At 36.9% G+C, this 19,781-nt stretch overlaps 1 protein-coding gene across 6 annotated transcripts in view; it reads right to left on the minus strand.

The window, feature by feature from the left end:
• Nucleotides 1–19,781, minus strand: part of RNF13 (ring finger protein 13) — a 169,388-nt gene that overhangs the window by 31,244 nt on the left and 118,363 nt on the right. For all 6 annotated transcript variants that reach the window (XM_044920294.1, XM_044920291.1, XM_021685945.1 and 3 more), the window contains one exon: nt 10,536–10,629. In XM_044920294.1, the coding sequence (XP_044776229.1) occupies nt 10,536–10,629 (94 nt within the window). The remainder of the gene's footprint in view (nt 1–10,535; nt 10,630–19,781) is intronic.

Consider the following 19,781-nt stretch of genomic DNA (forward strand, 5'->3'; position numbering starts at 1 on the left):
AAGCAATGAAGTTCTGGGGATCCCAGGGAGAAGATGGCAGAGTAGGAGACCCTAAGCTCACCTCATCCATGGTTACAACTAGATAATACCTACATCAGTGTAAATAACCCAGAAAATGACCTAAAGACTGGCAGAACAGACTTTCCACAACAAATGTAGTGACAAGACCACACTGAAAAGGGAAGGAAGGGTGGAGACAATGTCAGGAGCTAAATGGGACTGTCCAGCAGAGAGCGGGACACCATAGGTACAGAAAGGGGAGAGGACCAGACCCTCACACCAAGCACTCCAGGCACAGGGAACCTGCATGAAAACCAGAGGAGCATAATCTTGTGAGTTCTTTTTTTTTTTTTTTTTTTAAAGATTTTATTTATTTTTTTGACAGAGAGAGACATAGCGAGAGCAGGAACACAAGCCGGGGGAGTGGGAAAGGGAGACGCAGGCTTCCCGCAGAGCAGGGAGCCCGATGTGGGACTTGATCCCAGGACCCCAGGATCATGACCCAAGCCGAAGGCAGACGCTTAACGACTGAGCCACTCAGGCGCCCCAATCTTGTGAGTTCTTAAAATCAGCCAGCTTAACACTTTCAAAATCAGTAGGCTCCACTCGGAGAGACAGGAGGGTGACAAGAAATGGAATCCCCACCTTTAAAGAGACAGCACAAGAAAGAGCCCCACAGAGATACAGCGTAGAAGCATTAGTTTGAAAAAAAGCCTGGAGTATACAGGACAGGGATTTGGTTAATAATTTCAGAGTGCATACTGGAGGAGAAATTTCTCCAGGAACAAAGGAGCTGGAAAGCCCCTATTTCTTTCCCCCACCCCTGAGCCTAGACACATAGACACCTGCGGGAACCAGTGTAGCACCAACATTTCCTATCTAAGTGGCTAACAGCGTGCCCTACCCTTGCATTCTCCTACAGACCTGCCTCCTCCAATATGCCCTTGGCTGGAGCCCATCCAAAGTAATGCCACAAGCCTGGCAGGGTGCAAGCAGGCCCAACAGGAAACAATACCACTCCAAAGTGACTCCTGCCCCAAGGAGAGGGAAAAATAACCACACACACTATTCTGACTGCTCCCCAGCAGTGGGCTGAGGGCAGATATCTGGTCTGACTGCGGGCCCCACCCACCAACAAAAGCTTCTCAGAGGACAACACAGGGAAAGTGCCCTGCAGTTATGTACTACTGCATCTCTGGAGAATGCCTGGTCTAACTCAGCTCAAGCCAAAGGTGGTCTCAGACTGGCCCACTAACAACACAGGGACCAAACCCTGCCCAGAATGGGCAGAGAGCCATTGCAGATGATGGGACTGAAGGCAGAAGCAGCTCAGCCACAACAGTAGGGCACAGGCAACACACACTGGAGAAACCCCTGAAGCACCAGGTTCTGGTGAACAGGAGATAATGCACTGCAGGGCACTACAGAACCTCTTCTTCATAAGGCCACTACTTCCAAGAGCAGGAGACACAGCCGACATTCCTAACACAGAGAAACAGACACAGAGATAGACAAAATGAGGAGACAGGGGACTATGTCCCCAGTAAAAGAAAAGGACAAAATCAAAGCAAACAGAGATAGGTAATATGCCTGATAGAGAATTTAAAGTAATGGTCATAAAAATACTCATGGGACTTGAGAAAAGGGTAGAGGACCTCAGTGAGACTCTCAACGAAGAAAGAACATAAAAATGAACCAATAAGAGATGAAGAACTCAATAACTGAAATTAAAAATACACTCGAGGGAATAAATAGTAGACTATAGGAAGCAGAAAAATGGATCAGTGACCTGGAAGATAGATTAATGGCAAGCAATCAAGGTGAAGAAGAGAGAGAAAAAAATAATAAAAACTGAAAATAAGACATAGGAATGGCCGAGTAATATTCCACCATGTGTTTCTACCACATTCTGTTTATCTAGTCATCTGTTAGTGGACTTGTGGGTTGCTTCCACCTTTTGGCTATTGTGAATAATGCTGCGGTGAAAATTGTTGTAAAGTACATGTTTGAGTTCCTGAATTCAGTTCTTTTGAGTCCAGACCTAAGTGTGGTATTGCCGGGTCATTTGGGAATTATATGTGTAACTTTTGGAGGAACTGCCCATACTGTCTTCTACAGTCACTACACTATTTTACATTCCAAGCAGCAGTACAGAAGGGTTCTTATTTCTCCATATTTTTGAGTTAATTTTTATATATAGTGTGAGATAGGGCTCCAAGTTTTTATATATATTGTGCATGGAAATATAGTAGTCTCAGCACCATTTGTTGAAGAGATTCTTTCCTCACTGGTCTTTCACCCTTCTCACAAAAATTGGCCACAGATATATGGGTTTATTTCTAGACTCTCCAGTCTCTTCCATTGGTCTGTAGGTCTGTCCTTATGCCAGTCCTACACTGTTTGATTAGTTTAGATTTGCAGTGTATTTTGAACTGGGAAATAGAAGTCCTACAACCTTTTTTTTTTATCTATCCAGCAAGGCTATCATTCAGAATAGAAGGAGAGAGAGAGTTTCCCAGATAAACAGAAGTTAAAGGAATGCATCACCATTAAACCAGTGCTACAAGAAATGTTAAAGGGAACTCTTTGAGTGGAAAGGAAAGACCGTAAGCAGGAGTGAGAAAAGTAAAATTAAGTAGATCTATAAAAATCAGTCAAGAGATTCATAAAATAAAAGGATGTAAAGTTTGACACCATATACCTAAAAAAGGTATAGGAGTACAGAAGGGGGAGAGGAGTAAAGAATGGGTTGAAACTTAAGCAGTCATCAACGTAATACAGACTGCTATCTGCAAAAGATGTTATATACAAACCTAATGATAACCACAAATCAAAAATCAGTAATATGCAAAAAATAAAGGAATCCAAGTATATCACTAAACCAGCAAACTGAGAGAAAAGAACAAAAAGGAATAGAGAAGAACTACAAAACCATAAAACAAGTAACAAAGTGGCAATGAGTACGTAAGTACATACCTACCAATAATTACCTCAAATATAAATGGACTAAACACTCCAATCCAAAAGACACAGGGTAACAGAATGGATAAAAAGCAAAACCCATCTATATGCTGTCTACAAGAGACTCATTTCAGATCTAAACACACATGTAGATCGAAAGTAAAAGGATGGAAAAGCATTTACCATGAAAATGGAAGTAAAAAATAGCCAGGGTAACAATACTTAGACAAAATAGACTTTAAACAAAGACTGTAACAAGAGACAAAGAAGGACACTATATAATTATAAGGGGAACAATCCAACAAGAAGATATAACAATTGTAAATAGTTACACATCCAACATGGGAGCACCCAAATACATAAAGCAGCGAATAACAAACATAAAGGAACTAATCAATAGTAATACAATAATAGGGGACTTTAACACCCCACTTATATGAATGGCTAGATCACCCAAACAGATTAAAATAAAAAAAAAAAAGGGAAACAGTGGCTTTGAAAGACACATTGGACCATATGGATTTAACAGATATATTCAGAATATCCCATCCTAAAACATCAGAGTACACATTCTTTTCAAGTGCACATGGTACATTCTCCAGAATAGATCACATATTAGGCCAGAAACCAAGTCTCAATAAATTCAAAAAGATTGAAGTCATACCCTGCGCATCTTTTTTCTTTCTTTCTTTCTTTTTTTTTTTAAAGATTTTATTTGATAGAGAGAGACACAGCGAGAGCAGGAACACAAGCAGGGGGAGTGGGAGAGGGAGAAGCAGGCTTCCCGCAGAGTAGGGAGCCCAACGTGGGGCTCGATCCCAGGACCCTGGGATCATGACCCGAGCTAAAGGCAGACGCTTAACGACTGAGCCACCCAGGCGCCCCCCTGCGCATCTTTTCTGACCACAACAATGTAAAACTACAAAGCAACCAGAAGAAAAAATCTGGAAAGAGCACAAATACATGGAGGTTAAATAACATGCTACTAAACAATGAATGGGTCAACCAAGAATCAGAGAAGAAATAAAAATACATGGAGACAAGTGAAAATGAAAACACAGTGGTCCAAAATCTTTGTGATCCAGCAAAAGCTGTTACGAGAGGTAAGTGTAAAACAATATAGGCTTAACTCAAGAAGCAAAAAAATCTCAAACAATCTAACTTTACGCCTACAGGAACTAGAAAAAGAATAAACAAAACTCAAAACCAGCAGAAGGAAGAAAATAATAAAGATTAGAGCAGAAATAAAGGACATAGAAACTAAAACAAAACAAAACAAAACAATAGAACAGACCAATGAAATCAGGAGCTGGTTCTTTGAGAAAATCAACAAAATTGATAAACCTTCAGTCAGACAAGAGAGAGAACTCAAAATCAGAAATGATAGAGGAGAAATAACAACTGACACCACAGAAATACAAAGGATTGTAAGAGAATATACAATTTGGACAATCTAGAAGATAAGGATAAATTCCTAGAAACACATACCCTTCCAAAATCAGGAAGAAACAGAAAATGTGAACAAAGCAATTACCAGGAATGGAATTGAATTAGTAATCAAAAAACTCCCAACAAGCAAAAGTCCAGGACCAGATGGTTTCACAGGTGAATTATATGAAACATTTTATTTCATTTTATTTTTAAGATTTATTTATTTGAAGCGGGGAGGGGCAGAGGGAGAAAGTCTCAAAGAGATTCCGCACTGAGCGCAGAGCCAAATACAGGGCTCCATCTCACGACCCTAAGGTCACAACCTGAGCCGAAACCAAGAATTGCCCACTTAATCGACTGCACCACCCAGGCCCCCTATGAAACATTTTAAAGAACAGTTAATACCTATTCTTCTCAAATTATCCCAAAAAACAGAAGAGGAAAGAAAGCTTCTAAATTCATTCTGAGACCAGAATTATCCTGATACCAAAACCAGATAAGTATGCCACAAAAAAGAGAACTACAGGACAGTGTCTCTGATGAACACATATGTTAAAATCCTCAACAAAAATATTAGCAAAACAAATCCAACTACACATTAAAAAAAATCATTCACCACGATTAAGTGGGATTTATTCCCGGGATGCAAGGGTGGCTCAGTATTCACAAATCAGTCAACTTGATATATCAATAAAAGGATAAAAATCATATGATGATTTCAATAGGTGCAGAAAAAGCATGACAAAATACAACATCCATTCATGATAAAAACCCTCAAGAAAGTAGGTTTAGAGGGAACATATACCAACATAATAAAGGCCATATATGAAAAACCCACAACTAACATCATACACAACAGGGAAAAACTGAGAGCTTTTCTCCTAAGGTAAGGAATAGAACAAGGATGTCCACTCTCACCACTTTAATTCAACGTTGTACTGGAAGTGCTAGCCACAGCAATCAGATAACAAAAAGAAATAAAAGGCATCCAAATTGGTAAAGAAGAAGTAAAACTTTCACTATTTGCAGAAGACATGATATTATTATACAGAGAACCCTAAAGACTCCACCAAAAATCTACTAGAATAAATGAATTCCGTAAAGTTGCAAGATACAAAATCAATATACAGAAATCCACTGCATTTCTATATACTAATAATGAAGCTGTAGAAAGAGAAATTAAGAAAATAATCCCATTTATAATTGCACCCAAAATAAAATACCTAGGAATAATCTTAACCCAGGAGGAGAAAGACCTGTACTCTGAAAACTATAAAACACTGATAAAAGAAATTGAAGATGACACAAAGAAATGGCAAGATATTCCATGCTCATGGATTGGAAGAACAAATATTGTTACAATGTCCATACCACCCAAAGCAATCTATGAATTTAATGGAATCCCTATCAAAATACCAACAGCACTTTTCACAGAACTAGAACAAACAATCCTAAAATTTGTATGGAACCACAAAAGACCCCAAATAGCCAAAGGAATTTTGAAAAAGAAGAAGAAACCTGGAGGTATAATAATCCTGAATTTTTCAAGATATAGTACAAACCTGTAGTAATCAAAACAGTATGGTACTGGCAGAAAAACAGACACATAGATCAACAGAATAGAATGGAAATAAACCCAGAAATAAAACCATGATTATATGGTCAATTAATCTTTGACAAAGGAGACAAAAATATGCAATGAGAAAAAGACAGTCTCTTCAACAAATGGTGTTGGGAAAACTGGACAGCCACATGCAAAAGAATGAAATTGGCTTTCTTACATCATACACAAAAATAAACTCAAAATGGATTAAGGATCTAAATGTAAGACCTGAAACCATAAAAATCCTAGAAGAGAACACAGGCAGTAATTTCTCTGACATTGGCTATAGAAATGTTTTTCTAGGTATGTCTCCTGAGGCAAGGGAAACAAAAGCAAAAATAAACTGCTGGGCTATATCAAAATAAAGCTTCTGCACAGCGAGGGAAACAATCAACAAAACTAAAAGGCAACCTACTGAATGGGAGAAGATATTTGCAAATGGCATATGCAATAAAGGGTTAATATCCGAAGTATATAAAGAACTTATAAAAACTCAATGCCCACTAAAAAAAGAAAAACAACAAATCCAAAAAACCCCTCAATGTCCAAAAAACAAATAATCCAATTAAAAATGGGCAGAAGACATGAACAAACATTTCCAAAAAAGATAAACAGATGACCAACAGATACATGAAAAATGCTCAACATTACTTATCATCAGAGAAATCCAAGTCAAAACTACAATGAGATATCACCTCACACCTGTCAGAATGGTTAAAATCAACAACACAAGAAACAAAGGTGGGTTGGGGAGGATGTGGAGAAAAAGGAAGCCTCTTGCGCTATTGTTGTGATTGCAAACTGGTGCAGCCACTCTGGAAAACAGTATGGAGGTTCCTCAAAAAGTTAAAAACAGAACTACCCTACAATCCAGCATTCACACTACTGGGTATTAACCCAAAGAATACAAAAACACTAATTCAAAGGGATACATGCACCCCAATGTTTATAGCAGCGTTATTAATAATAGCCAATGGGGCACCTGGGTGGCTCAGTTGTTAAAGGTCTGCCTTCGGCTCGGGTCATGATCCCAGGGTCCTGGGATCGAGCCTCGCACTGGGCTCCCTGCTCGGCAGGAAGCCTGCTTCTCCCTCTCCCACTCCCCCTGCTTGTATTCCCTCTCTTCGCTGTGTCTCTGTCAAATAAATAAATAAAATCTTTAAAAAGAAAAAATAGCCAAGATATATGGAAGCTGCTCAAGTGTCCATTAACTGATGAATGGATAAAGAAAATGTGGTGTATATATACAATGAAATAGTGTTCAGCCATAAAAAAGAATGAAATCCTGTCATTTGCAACAACATAGATGGAGCTAGAGAGTATAATGCTAAGCAAAAGAAGTTAGAGAAAGACAAATACCATATGATCTCACTCATATGCAGAATTTAAGAAACAAACGAGCAAAGGGGGGAAAAAAGAGAGAAAAGCAAACCAAGAAAAAGACTCTTAACTATAGAGAACAAACAGAGGGTTAACCAGAGGGGAGGCTGGTGGCGAGATGGGTGAAAATAGGTGATGGGAATTAAGAAGTACACTTGTCATGATGAACCCCTGGTGATTAAAATAAAAACTTTTAAAAAATGCAATTCAAAAACAGGAAAAATTCAATCATATTGTTTTGGAATGAATACATAGGTGGTAAAACCTAATATGATTATCATAAGCCTGGCTGATTACTTCCAGTGAGGAATGTATTATGATCCAGAAGGGTACACAGTAGTTTCTGGGGCACCAGTACTGTTCTATTTCTTGAACTGGGTGCTTCCAGAAATATGTATCTTGGATACTTTTTGTATACATATGTTATACTTCACATTAAAAAAAAAAAAACGGGATGGTAAGGATAAAACACCAGTCCACACAGATGAATACAGATAGAAAAAAACATAGTTATGTTGACTGGTTCATAACCATAAACCCTAAAGGGAGGTTTGGGCTGCCAGGTAATCATACATTTGCCCACTAACTCTCCTAGAAATATTTTATACCTTTCTGTTCTGAAACCTCCAGCATCTCCTCTCCCATCCTCATCTTCAGTTAACTATTGTTTCCTACTTCACTGAGAAAAATGGAAGTAAAGACAACTTCCACAGACTTACCACCATAAATACCCATGTCCCAGAATTTTGCACCCACATATTCTACCTTCCCTCAGAGCTCAACTCTCCATGCTACCATCCTAAGGCTAATCCACCTATTTGTGCACCAGATCCCATTCCTTCTTGCCTTCTCAAAGACAGTATTACAGCAACTCTCCCATCTGTCACCCATATCATCAATTTCCTTCAGTAAACGTGCTACTATGTCTTAACCCAACTTCTCCACCAACTGCTACCACATTTCTTCCGCTTTTAGTTAAATTTCTTGAAAAAGTTGTCTGCAGTTACTGTCTCTGATCCTTTTCCTTCCATTCTCTCCTAAACCCACCACAATCTCGGGTTTTTGGCTGGTCAAAACTGCTCATCAAGATAATCAGTAACTTCTTTTTTTTTTTTTTTTAAAGATTTTATTTATTTATTTGACACAGAGAGACACAGCGAGAGAGGGAACACAAGCAGGGGGAGTGGGAGAGGGAGAAGCAGGCTTCCCGCGGAGCAGGGAGCCCGACGCGGGGCTCGATCCCAGGACCCTGGGATCATGACCTGAGCCGAAGGCAGATGCTTAACGACTGAGCCACCCAGGCGCCCCCAAGATAATCAATAAATTCTTATGGTCAACTGTTGGCTCTCATCTTCCTTATTTATCAGGAGCACGTGACACAGGTTGTATCACTCCTTGCTCTTTGACAGATTTGCATCACTTTGGTTTTTGGCAAAGCACTCTTTTCTGATTTTCCCCTTATATATAAACCGGTCATTCCTGCTCCATCTCCACTGCTGGCTGATTCCTCTTCTTCCTTACTTAATATTGGAATATCCCAGTATGTCTTTGGTATTCTTCCATCCACCTATACTCATTCTCCTGGTACTGTCATTCAGACTCATGATTTAAATACATCTTTATACAACACCTCCAGTTCAGATCCTTCTCTTAAACCCCAGACTCATTTATAATGTCTACTAGACATCTGAAATTCCACATGTCCAAAACTAATTTCCCCAATTTTCCCCCAAAACCTGCTCCACCACTTATTAACCATCCTTATCTCTATTTAAGGCAATGCCACCCTGTTGCTAAGACCAAAAACTCTGGCGTCATCCTTGTTTTCTCTCCCCCAATCTAGACCATTAATAAATCCAGGGTATTTCCATCTTCCAAATATATCCAGAATTTAAGATTTCTTCACCTCCTCCACTGTTACCACTCAGTCCAAGCCACATTCATATCTCACTTGGATTATTGCAATGGCCTCTTGTCTGTTTATACCCTTGACCCTCTACACCCTATTCTTAACGTAGCAGCAGAAAGACCCTTTTAACATTTAATTTACATATTACCTTTCCCCTGCTCAAAATCCTGTAATGGCTACTCATCTTACTCAGATGAAAAACCAACTATGCATGCCCAGGACAATATAAACCTTTTCTTTTCTGGGTTTAGGAAGCATAAAAATAAACATGATTCCTAAAGCCAATCCTCAAACCACTTCTGGCCTAAGAATAACTTTTACTTACTCCACACTGAATGAGGACAGTGCACTACATTTTTATAAATGTCTCTGTTTATTCCTTTTAACATGTGGTTTTTCCTATTTTTTGTTAATGTTATATTTTTAATAAAATAACCGTTATTGTAAATGGAAGGTTTTTTAAAACACTTTATCACTTGCAAAATAAAGTTTTGGTAGAACTAAATTTTAATGCCTTCACCATTTCTCCTCTCTATGCATTTTTATCTGAACTAAAAACCAGAACACTTTTACTGGTATATGGAATTGAAAAGTCTGGGGCTACTAGCCAAAAGGGTTTAACAAGCATGTACTAAAGCATAGGTAAGGAGAAATTATACTGACTAGATTATTAGACCCCTCCCCAGCTCTGTCAGGACTAGCTGTGTGACATTAAAGTTTTTTGCCTCTCTGATCCTCTCTTTCCTCATCCATAATGCCCATTAAAGTACCCATTTCATAGAAATAGGAAAATTAAATGAGTTGATACATTTAAAATATATTGACACATAATAGCCACATGTGTGTTTAGTTAGTACAACATATTAACTACATATTTAGTTAATGCAATGTTAATACAGTAGTGTATGGTGAGAGAGAGTGCAAGGAGGGTTAGTGGGAGTGGATCATATTAACGCACAGAAGTATTTTATCCATTTAGGTTCAGAACTGCTGGCATATGGTGATAATAAAAAGCATTCTGGTCAGATTCATTATTGTTTGTAAATTCTCTGCAGACCATTTACCCTACCCCCTTCTTGCCTTCACCAGCATACACCACAGCAAAAGACCATCTCTCACATTCACTCACTATTAACAGAGTAATAGGCATAGTATATGGCAAGGACTCAGAAGGCAGTATTAGAGTAAGGTCACCACGTATTCTTAAATAAACTAATGGTGATTATTTAGAGAATAAAAATATTCACTTACCTTTTTTGAATTTATGTACGGGGAGTTTCTTAAGTTGATCTTTACGAAGTCTGTTTCTTCTAGCTCTATGTCTGTCCTGGATGAATTTTGTAATCTAAAAATAAAGAAACAAAAAACAAATCAGATATTAAACATGCAAATAGAAAATGGCCATTAAAATAACAGACATGTTTCTGGATAGCTGCTGTAAATCAATTCAATTTACTTAAACCCCAATTGCAATATCATTAATTGAAGCACTAATTACATAAGTGAATAGTTCACCTCAAATTATCCTTTGAATTTTTAATCATTGACCTAAGTTATCTTTATCTACTCCAACAGAAACATTATAAATAACACAGAACTGTTTGTTTGTAAATATAAATGATAGACCACAGGTTACAAAGACTCCACTGGATCAAGAAGAAGGCAGAGTTGAAATTTCTATAAGTTACAAACTAATAAAGTTTTCAAACATACATTTATTAGCCACTGCACTTCCAGTTGTAAGCAGCAAACTGAATAGAAGTATACAAAACACCTGTACTACAAATACTCAGAAATGCTGGATAAAATATGCAAAATATTTCCAAATATAAGTGACTCTGCTTGCAAGAATGAAAAGGAAGTCTACAGGGCCAGAGCCAAATGCCCAAAGTTACATCCATAAAACGGAAATTCTGATAAATTTGACTGTATCAATGTTAAGGACTTCTATCCTCAAAAGACACTTAAAAAATAAAAGACAAACCACAGACTGAGAGAAAAGATTTGCAAATTGCATATTTGATAAGGGATTTGTATCCAGAATTTATGAAGAACTCAAAACAATAAAAAAAAAAAACACAAGCAAACCAATAGAAAAAAAAAATGGACAAAATATCTGAATAAATGCTTCATCACAGAAGATAGCTGCATGGAAAATAAGCACTGGAAGAGATACTCAACATAATTAGTCAATGACAAATGACAGTTCAAATCACAAATGCCACTATACACCCCATGAAAATGACTAAAATTAAAAAGAGTAACTATGGGGCGCCTGGGTGGCTCAGTCGTTAAGCATCTGCCTTCGGCTCAGGTCATGATCCCAGGATCCTGGGATGAGCCCCGCATGGGGCTCCCTGCTCCGCGGGGAGTCTGCTTCTCCCTCTCCCACTCCCCCTGCTTGTGTTCCCTCTCTTGCTGTCTCTCTCTGTCAAATAAATAAAATAAAATAAAAACCTTAAAGAAAAAAAAAAAAGACTAACTACATCAAGTGTTGGCCAGGAAGCAGAGGAACTGGCGCTGTGATATGCTACTGGTATAACCCCTTGAGAATGCTGATGGCTTTTTTATAACTTTAAACACACATTTACCATATGACTCAATCATCCCACTTCTACTTTTATTTACCCAATGGAAATGAAAGTACCAATTCATATAGCAACTTGTACACAAATGTCCATGTCAGCTTTATTTGTAATCTCCAAAAACCAGAAACAACTCAAATGTCTATCAACAGGTAAATGGATAAACTGTGATATATTTATATAATCAAATATAACTGGGTTAAAAAAAATGAATCAATACACTCAATAAAATATATGAATCTCAAAATAATCATCCTGAGAAAAAGAAGGCAGACACAGAAAAGTACATAATATGTAACTCCATGTGTATAAAGCTGAAAAAAATGGCAACTAATATATAATGACCAAAAGCAGATCTGTGTTAGGGATGGGGGGGTGGGAAAAGGATGAGGACATGAAGGGGTGAGAGCGAGGGATGATTATGAAGCTTGAGGAAGTTTTTTGAGTTGACTGATATTTCAGTATCTTGATTGTGGTAGCGATTTCACAGGTAGGCATGTGTGTGTGTGTGTGTGTGTGTGTGTGTCTCAAAACTTACCAAATTGTATAATTTAAATATGTGCATTTATTATATGTTAATTATACCTCAAAAGTGATTATTAAAAAAACTGAATAGGAACCACTAGAATAACAACCCTATAATTTAAGTTTTTAAACCAGTAGGAGAAAGACCGAGAGAGTTGAGTAATCCAAATCTGCAAAGAAGAAAAAATAATAAAAAGTAAGCAATAGAAATTATTCCAAATATATGTGTAATCACAAAAATATAAGTAGATTAAATTCACCAGTTTTTTTTTTGAAGAGTACATCATATTGGATAAAGAAAAAATTCCAACCATATGCTATTTATGAGACAAAAAATTAAAACTTAATGACACATTAAGAAAAATATAAAGGTAAAAAATAAAGGAATAAAGATATACCATGGCAATACAAGAAAAAGAAAAATTGATGTATCAAGTAAAACAACTTAAGACAAAAATCATCATTAGGAGGTAGTCATGACAACGATTAAAAAAAAATCCTAGAAAAACAACAAAATTATGGGCATTCACGAGCTCAGTAATTTATAGTTGAAGCAGAGAAAAAAATTAGACTACAGACCTATGCTGCCCAATATGATAGCCACTAGGCACTTGAAATGTGATTAGTTATCATTTGAGATTTGCTATAAAAGTATAAAATATACACCAGATTGTAAATACTTAGTAAATGTAAAATATATTTTATAGTTATTTGTATTAACTGAATGTTGAAATACATTTTAGATTTATCAGGTTAAATTTAGTATTTAAATTAATTTCACCTGTTACTTTTTATCTTTTTAATTTGGCTACCAAAAAATTTAAAATTACAATAAATGTGGCTTCACAGTATTGTTCTATTGCCTAGTATTGTTTTAGAAAACACAAGAGTACAAAAACTGTAGAGAACTGTGATGATTGCACAATTCTGTGAATATACTAAAGACCACTGAATTACGTACTTTTAATGGGTCGATTTTATGTTATGTGAATATCTCGATAAAACGGTTTTAAAAATATTTTTTGAAAAAAGACTATACAAAACAGTTGCACAAGCGCAAACTAATGTACATACCTAGAACCCTGCACTCCATAATTCTTTTCACATATGTGGGGGATGTTCACAAAATTTAGCCACAAAGCAGGTCTTTGGAAATAACCAAAGAATCTATTAACATACAGTGTCTTCTGACCACAATAAAACTGAATTAGAAATCAATAGAAAAAGAAGATATGGAAAAAATATATGTATTTTGGAAATTTAAAACTTTATTAAAATAGTTCAGATGTCACAGAAGAAATCATAGTGGATATATGATCATGGAGAAATACGATCATGAGAAATAAGATCATGAACTGGCAAACAGAGGCAGGTGGAGTACCTAACACAGTGGAGAAAGAAATACAACTTTTTGCTGAACCATAGAATTAGATTACCTTACCCACCCAGATACAAACAAAACAACTCTAGAATGGGACAGGCCTTCCCTTCACCCAGTCCTAGAATGCAAGAACTAGTCCTGGATGAGGTGGAGATAGGTTAATCCCAAGAGAAAGGTGGAGCTGAGCAAAACATGCCCTAGGTTGATTCTTCCCAAATACAACACACAGATCAGATATGTCCTCTCTCCTAAGACCAAATGAGTGAAAGGGTAAAGAAGGGCTAGGAGTTATAGTAATTGAGTTCTCCCTTCTTGATCGAAACATCAAGAGTGGTAAAGAAACATCCTATATAACAAAAAAAAATTTTTAATGTAAACCAAATTAAAATACAAATATTCCTTACCAAAAGCTATGAGTTGCAGCTAAAGTAATTGTTAAACAGAAATTTATAACCTAAATGAGTATACCAGAAAGAAAAATATTAATAAGCATTCAGCTGAACAGGCTAGAAAAAGAAAAGCAATCTTACCCAAATAAAATAGAAGAAAGAAAATTATGCTAAGAGCAGAAATTCATGAACAAATTGTGTTGGGAGAAGTGGACAGCCACATACAAAAGCATGAAACTGGACTACTTTCTTACACCATACACAAAAAATTGCACAACATTACTTGACCATCAGAGAAATACAAATCAAAATCACAATGAGATATCACCTCACACGGTCAGAATGGCTAAAATTAACAACTCAGGAAACAACAGATGTTGGTGAGGATGCGGAGGAAGGGGAACCCTCCTACGCTGTTGGTGGGAATGCAAGCTGGTGCAGCCACTCTGGAAAACTGTATGGAGGTTCCTCAAAAAGTTGAAAATAGAGCTACCCTACGACCCAACAACTGCACTACTAGGTTTTTATTCACAGGATACAAACGTAACGATATGAAGGGGCACATGAACCCCAATGTTTACAGCAGCAATGTCCACAGCAGCCAAAATATGGAAAGAGCCCAGATGTCCATCGCGAGATGAATGGATAAAGAAGATGTGGTGTGTGTGTGTGTGTGCACACGCACATATACACACACACACACACACACACGAATATTATTCAGCCATCAATAAGAATGAAATCTTGTCATTTGCAACAACATAGATGGAACTAGAGGGTATTATGCTAAGTGAAATAAGTCAGAGAAAGAAAAATACCGTAGGATTTCACTCATATGTGGAATTTAAGAAACAAAACAGATGACTATGGGGGAAGGGAAGGAAAAATAAAATAAGATGAAAATTGAGAGGGAGGCAAACTGTAAGAGATGCTGAACTCCAGGAAACAAAATGAGGGTGGCTGGAGGGAAGGGGGTAGGTGGAAGGGATAACTGGGTGATGGGCATTAAGGAGGGCACTTGTAATGAGCACTAGGCCTTATATGCAACTGATGAATCACTAAATTCTACATCTGAAACTAATGAAAAAAAAAAGAGCAGAAATTCAGGAGATAGATAAAAAAATAAAGTGAAGACTTTAGAATTTAACTTCCACTGGAATCTAAGCTGCTTTACATCAGGCATTTTTACCAGTTTGGTTCACTGATGAATCTTCGGACCCCATAGCAGTGCATCATAGATGCAAAATAAATATTTGTTGAGTGAAAGGAACAAGAGAAAACCCTCAAGGTCTACTTCTTTGAAAGACAAAACAGATAAACTTCTGATAACACTGTGAAAGGCATGGACAAATATGAATAAAGAGAACTCATTTCACATACAGTAGAAATTCTCTTTAAAAAAAATTCTCTTTAAATTGTTATGTGAGTAGCACTCGATTCCACTATACTTGAAAATAGATAAAATAGACAATTTCTTAGAAATATAATCTAGGGGGAGCCTGGGTGACTCAGTCGGGTAAGTGTCTGACTCTTGATTTCGGCTCAGGTCATGATCTCAGGGTTGTGAGATCAAGCCCTATATCGGGCTCCACGCTGGGCGTGGTAGTAGAAAAAGCAGACAACCATCTGAATGTCCAGGTAACTATGAAAAAAGTCAACAGGCCTAGATGATTTTGTAAACAACCTTCACCAAAAAGTAATATATAATCCCAACTTTATCAAAAGCTGTTTTAGAAAACAGAAAATAAGGGTTACTAGTTTTATGGGGCTAGTTTTATCTTGTCTAGTTATTTATTTGTAACTGCTTATAAGTGGACCCATGCGGTTCAAATCCATGTCGCTCAAGGGTCACCTGCATGGCAAAATACACATAACATTAAACTTACTATCTTGACCATTTTTAAGTGTACGGTTCTGTGGCATTAAGTACATTCACACTACTGTGCTACCATCACCGCCATCCATCCATAAAACTCTTTCCAACTTGCAAAACCGAAACCCTGTATTCATTAAACAATAATTCCCCACCCTCCCCTCCCTACAACCCCTGGCAACTACCAATCTACTTTCTGTCTCTGAAATCTGACTACTCTAGGTACCCCACATAAATAGAATCATACAGTATTTGTTCTTTTGTGACTAGCTTATTTCAGTTAGCATGTCTTTAAGGTTCATCTACATTGCACATGTATCAGAATTCCCTTCGTTTTTGAAGCTAACATTCCATTGTATGTCTATACCACATTTTGTTTATCTGAAAACCCATTTTGTTCATCCACTGATGGACAATTTGGTTGCTTCCACCTTTGGGTATTACAAATAATGCTATTATGAACAAAGGTGTACAAATATCTGTCCAACTCTCTGTTTTCAAATCTTTTGGGTATGCACCCAAAGTGGAGTTGCTGGATATAATAATTTGTTTAATTTTTTGAGGACTTGCCATACTGTCTTCTACAGTGGCTACTCCATGTGCTCATGGGATTGTCCAGTTTTGATGTCAAGATTATTCTAGGGGTGCCTAGGTGGCTCAGTACGTTAAGAATCCAACTCTTGATTTCGGCTCAGGTCATGATCTCAGGGTTGTGAGATTGAGCCCTGCTGAGTATGGAGTTGGCTTAAGATTCTCTTTCTCCCTCTCCCTCTCTCCCTCCTCTCTTGCTCCCTCACCCTCTCTCTCTATCTCTCTCCCTCCCTAAAAAACAAAACAAAATAATCCATTTAAAAAAAAAAGATTATTCTGGCCCCATAATACTAAAACTTGCCCTTATCTGGACATTCAAAATGCTAGTATTTTATTTAGGATTTTTGCATCTGTACAAGTGTAGAACTAACTGATCCGTATTAGAAATCTGAGTAATCCAAAATGCAAAGCCAAAATTTATACATTATAATCAAATACAAGGATTTTTAAAATTTACAAAATAATGTAATCCAACATAAAAAGAGAGTAAAAGAGAAAAAAACCAATGATCATTACAACAGATAAAAGACATATAATTCAGCACCCATTCATCATTAAATAAGGAAAAAGAAAATTTTGGTTTATTTCTAATCCTTATACAGTTTTTTTTCTCTCAATTTATCAGAAAAGACAGCATACTGTTAAATAGGAGGTTCAACAGTAAGTAGCCTTTTTTTGTTTTTTCTGACTTTCTAGGGAAGTCTCCTAGTAAGTTAACCATTTAATGATGTTCATTTTCAGTTTTTAGTCAATAATCTTTACTGATTTAAGGGTATTTACATCTACTCCTACTCTGCCAATGGTATTTTTTGTTATTCTTTCTATTTTTTTGCTCTATACTGAAAACCTCAAGGAATCAATAAATTCAAATTACCGGAGTAGAATTCAGCAAGTTTGTAGATACAAGATTAATATATAAAAATGAAGTCCAGTGTCCAAATCTTGGTTTCTAAATATAACTCTTCAGTAAAAGAAACCAGGGCTCCTTGAAGAAATGTCTAATTCTAGGGCTGGGGCAAGAAAAATATGAGTCTGAAGCTTCTTATAGTACCAGATACTGAAGAAGTGATTAGAAAAACTAAAGGACGCATCAAATCAAAGGGACAAATGACCCATCTTGACAGAGCTCTCCCTGGCCAAAGTTCAAAATTTGAACAAGATAAACGAGTAACATGGTATTGGATTATAACCCAAAGTATAAAATAAATATACAGGAGCACATATTAATACAAATAAATGATTGAAGAAATAAATAAATGCCAAGAAGAGGCACATCTTTCTTACAGAAGAATTCCAAATAATGTATATAGTAAATACTCTCTCCTACTCCCCACTCCAGATATTGTCTGCCCCTCCCCACCTTTAGGGTGTGCTATACAAGTGCCTCACTTCCGAAGTAAGGATAGAATAGAAAATGAGAAAATTATTAACTTTATAAAAAAGGGGGAAAACCTGGCTTAACCAAGGAATGAATGTTAATACCATTAGTGATGTTATGCAGATACCATGTACACCCTGCCATAAGAAGAAGGGCACTTCACCTCTGTTTTTAAAAACTTATTACCGCCTCCCCAAAAAAACCTATAACCCAGTGTAATCATAAGAAAAACATCAGATTGAGGGACATTCCACAGGATACGTGGCCAAGACTCCCCAAGACTGTCAAGGTTATGAAAAACAGAGAGAGACTGAAACTGACAGACTGTCAGAGAACAGAGGAGCCTGGGAAGACATGCTAACTAAATAAAATGTGGTGCCCTGTTTTGGATCCTGGAACAGAAAGAGAATATTAATGGAAACACTAATGAAATCTATACAAAGTCTGGAGTTTATTTACTAGTAATGTACCAAGGTTAGTTTCTCAGTTTTGACAAGTGGACCAGGGTAATGTAAAATGAGGGAAACTAGATGAGGAATGTACAAGAACGCTCTTTTTTGCAATTTTTCTGTAAATCTTAACATTATTAAAAAATTAAAAGTTTGTTTTTAAAAAACTCAATAATCTTCTTGTATCCTAATAATAACCACTTAGAAAATGCAATTTCGAAAGTCTAACAAAAGGGGCGCCTGGGTGGCTCAGTCGATTAAGCCTCTGCCTTCAGCTCAGGTCATGATCCCAGGGTCCTAGGATCAAGTCCCACATAAGGCTCCCTGCTCAGCAAGGAGTCTGCTTCTCCCTCTACCCCTCCCGCCTGCTTGTGCTAATAAATAAATAAAATCTTAAAAAAAAAAAAAAAAGTCTAACAGAAGACATGCAAAATGTTTACAGAAAAAAAATTATTAAATTGATGGATATAAAAGATCTAAATAAAAAATACCACAGCATCACAGAAAGACTGAACATTTCAAAAATGGCTTTTACTCTCCAAATTAATCTATAATGTCCATATAATAATAAACTGGAATATTCTGAATGTTATTATAAATATTCTTTATAAAAAATAAAGTGAGAATACTGGGATTGTTTTATATGGTTGTGATTCTCTTTTAGTATCTATCTTAATACAGAGGTTTTCTCTTATCTGCTTCTGCCTTCAATTTGTTTTTGTATCACAAACCATGTAGCTTTTAGAAACTTCCACTTTAAACCCTGAGAGAATGTGGGTGACAAAAGGCAAATAATATCTTAGTATTATTATGAAAATAATTCTGACTTCACAGACCCATTAAGAGTCCTGGGACCATATTTTGGTAGCCACTCTTTTATAGATAATGTGTCATCACCCTTAACCTCAAGCATTCATGCTATTCTTTATTTACATTTTGATATGAAAATTTTCAAATACAGAGAAGAATTGAAGAAATTTTATAATACCCATATACCCACCACCTAGATTCTACAATTAACATTGTATTACACTTTTTTTTTTTTTTTAAGATTTTATTTGACAGAGAGAGAGACAGCGAGAGAGGGAACACAAGCAGGGGGAGTGGGAGAGTGAGAAGCAGGCTTCCCGCAGAGCAGGGAGCCTGATGTGGGGCTCAGTCCCAGGACCCTGGGACCATGACCTGAGCCGAAGGCAGACGCTTAACGACTGAGCCACCCAGGTGTCCCTATATTACACTTTTTATCACCTATCTTTCCATCCCTCTATTTACCCATCAAAACACCTCTTTCTCATTTTTTTTCAATGCACTTCAAAGTAAGTTGCA

The sequence above is a fragment of the Neomonachus schauinslandi genome, chromosome 1 (assembly GCF_002201575.2).
Source record: "Neomonachus schauinslandi chromosome 1, ASM220157v2, whole genome shotgun sequence".
Classification (NCBI taxonomy): Eukaryota; Metazoa; Chordata; class Mammalia; order Carnivora; family Phocidae; genus Neomonachus; species Neomonachus schauinslandi.